Source organism: Gracilinanus agilis, chromosome 4, assembly GCF_016433145.1.
Source record: "Gracilinanus agilis isolate LMUSP501 chromosome 4, AgileGrace, whole genome shotgun sequence".
Classification (NCBI taxonomy): domain Eukaryota; kingdom Metazoa; phylum Chordata; class Mammalia; order Didelphimorphia; family Didelphidae; genus Gracilinanus; species Gracilinanus agilis.
Genome location: NC_058133.1, coordinates 177,705,257 through 177,708,511, shown reverse-complemented (window position 1 = coordinate 177,708,511; position 3,255 = coordinate 177,705,257). Strand labels below are relative to the sequence as shown.

The window sequence follows — 3,255 nt, the reverse complement described above, 5'->3', positions numbered from 1 at the left end:
CCCACAGGGCCCCGACATATTGGTAAGAGTCCAGCTGGGAGACCCAGATGTGTGTTTGCTCTTTTGACTAGCTATTTAATCCTAGCTAGTCAGAGCATTTTAACCTCAATTAGCCTCAGTTTATTTATCTGTTAAGTGGGAATAATATTTGCATTCTATGTCATAGGAGGGCAGTGAAGAGTAAATGAGATAATGTGTGTTAAGTATTTTATACCCCTGAAAATATGATTACAAATTGTTGTATTATTGTTGTTCAGGCATTTCATTATATAAGACTCTTTGTGTCCCCATTTGGGATTTTCTTGGCAAAGATACTGGAATGGTTTGCTGTGTCCTTCTCCTGATCATTTTACAGATAAGGAAACTGAGGCAGATATGGTTAAGTGACTTGCCCAGGGTCGCACAGCTAGTAAGTGTCTGAGGCTAGATTTGAATTCAAATATTCTTAACTCTAGGCCTGGTGCTTTATCCATTGCACTACATAGTTATCCCTTTGCTATTATTATTGAAATAATACTATGTAATCATATGAAATGTAATATGCAATAATATGTATACATGTATATGTAGTGATATAATATGTTATAAGTAATATAATGGCAGTTAGGAGAGAGCCATTCCTGAAGTCAAAAAGTCTCTCAGACACTCACTAGCTGTGTGATCCTGGGCAAAGCCACTTAACCATGTCTGCCTCAGTTTCCTCATCTGTAAAATAAGTTGGAGAAGGGAATGGCAAACCACTTTGGTGTCTTTGCCATGAAAATTCCAGATGAGGTCACAAAGAGTTAGGGACTAAAAAACGACTGAACAAACAGCAGCAAATAATATAATGTGTAAGAATATAGAATTATATAAAAGTAATCTATTATGCAATAATATAGAATCATGTAAAAGTAATATAATACATAAAACACAGAATCTTGCAAAAGTAACTTAATACGTAACATAGAATTATATAGAAGTAATATAATATGTAATAATACAAAACCATGTAAAATAAATGTAGTATGTAATAATATAATATCATATGTAATTAATGTAAAAATAATCAATGAGGGAAACTGTGAGACCCTGGGCAAATCATTTCCCTTTTTTAGTTTTGTTTGGTTTTTAACGTACCAAGCTGAGGATCCTATTGATATTCCTACTTAAAAGAAATGTTCTAATGAATGATCACAAGAATCATTTTATAGATTTCTTGGTCTCTTAGGAACCTCTTTTCCCCTCTTTCTTCTCCGTTTAGAACTTTGTAGAATGGAAATAATTCCTGTCTCTTAAAGGGAAATTTAGAAAAGGTATAGAAAAGGTAAGAAGGAGGCGGTGAGAAGGTGTGGTGGCTGGAGTGCTGGATTCAGAATTTCAAGACTAGGGTTTGAATCTCAGTGATCTTGAACCAGTCATTTGGGCTCTCTTGGCCTACGCCTCTACTCATCTGTAAAACCAATACTTTCTAAGGTCCCTTCCAGCTTGCTTATGACTTGGTGTCCTTGCCTGAGGTCTCTCATCCTGGAATGGGGGCATCTCTTTCAGATATGAAGCTGCTTCTGCCCCTTGTGGGGCTCCTGGCAATGCTGACTCTGCCCCAGGCCTCACAGGGCACTGCCTCCATTGGTAACTGGTCCTTTGGGTATCAGAATGGGTTGGGGAAGGGAGGAAGATGGGCCTGAGGACTTCGCATTGTCTTGGGGAAGGAGGCGAGACAGGGTCCTGGGTCAAGAGCAGAAAGTCTAAACCCAAGGGGGGTGGGCAGTGGCGATCCTTTGGGGCCTGACCTCCCTCCACCATTTATTCTCTGGATATCTGAGCAGCAGGTGCCCGTGAGGTGGAGACTTCAGTGGTGATGAGCTGCATGGAAGAGGCCAAGAGACTTGTGGACAGGGCCTACAAACAGACCCAGGAAAGGTGACTAGTACTGTGGGACAATCACTGGGACCAGGCGGGAAGAGGAGAGGAAGAGGGTCTACTTATGCACCTGGCCTGTCTGTCTGTCTATCCATGGTCCTCCCCTAGTCCTTCATCCCCTCCCTGCCTAGAGGAACATGGACCAAAGACCACGTACTAGTTGTGGGACCCTGGATAAGTCCCTCAATCTCTGCTGCCTCAGTTTCCTTAACTCCAAAATGGGGGTAACCTGCCCTCCCGTCCTCATCCCAGGGCTGTTGTGAGGATCCTTTGAGATAGAATTTGTAAAATTCCCGGCACAGAGTAGGCGCTTAATAAGTGCTCATTCCCTCCTTCGCTCTCCCCTCTGCTATCTCTGGTCAGCATAAAGCAGAGGCTTCAGAGTGGAACTGTGAGCCCCATGGACCTCCTGGCCTACTTTAAGCGGCCTGCGGCAGGGACCAGGATGGCCGTTCAAGCTGCCGACTACATGCGTGTGGCCCTGAGTCTGCTGGAAGGGAAACTTGAGCTCCAGCACCCGAGACCTTTCAACCTCACAGGTTCTGTTCTGATCCAGCCCTGTCTTTCCCCTGCCCTCCTAGAGGCCCTCGGGCCCCCATTCCCCACCCCAAGGGGACCACTGGGGCCAGGAGCCTCAAGAATTTGAGGCTTAAGGAGAGAGGGGCCGGCAGATGTTGGGACCACTAAAGGCAAGATTGGCTCTGCGGGAAAGAAAAATCTAGCTTTCCACCCCCCCCCCCCAGCTCCTACTCTCCATTCCTTCCCCAGATGTGCTGACCCCACACCAGCTAGACCTCCTGTCCAACGCCACGGGTTGTGCCTCTGAGGAGGAGGAAGTCAAGTGTGATACAAGGAGCAAGTACCGGACCATCACAGGAAAATGTAACAATAGGTAAGTGAGGGCAGGGAGCTGCAGAAAGCAAGTGGGGGGCCCCAGGCTGCTCCTCCATGCTCTTCTCCAGTTCCCCTTCATGTATTATCTGCTGGCATTCAGAACATAAGCCTGGGGGCAGCTGGGTGGCTAAATGGTTAGAGAGTCAGGCCCAGAGATGGAAGGTCCTGGGCTCAAATATGACATCGGGCACATCCTGGCTGTGTGATCCTGGGCAAGTCACTTAACCCCATTGACTAGCCCTTACTGCTCTTCTGCCTTGGAACTATGTGATCCTGGACAAGTCACTTAACCCCATTGACTAGCCCTTATTGCTCTTCTGCCTTGGAACCAATACACAGCATTGATTCTAAGATGGAAGTTAAGGAAAGAAAGGAAAGAAGGAAGGAAGTGGGGGGGGAGCAAAGAAAAGAAAAGAAAGAAAGAAAGAAAGAAAGAAAGAAAGAAAGAAAGAAAGAAAG

General features: G+C 45.3%; 1 protein-coding gene across 1 annotated transcript in view; it reads left to right on the top strand.

The window, feature by feature from the left end:
* The first annotated feature begins 1,532 nt into the window (after positions 1-1,532).
* Positions 1,533-3,255, top strand: part of EPX (eosinophil peroxidase) — an 18,717-nt gene continuing 16,994 nt past the window's right edge. The window contains exons 1-4 of the mRNA XM_044673297.1: positions 1,533-1,611; positions 1,809-1,902; positions 2,266-2,441; positions 2,671-2,794. Of these exons, the coding sequence (XP_044529232.1) occupies positions 1,533-1,611; positions 1,809-1,902; positions 2,266-2,441; positions 2,671-2,794 (473 nt within the window). The remainder of the gene's footprint in view (positions 1,612-1,808; positions 1,903-2,265; positions 2,442-2,670; positions 2,795-3,255) is intronic.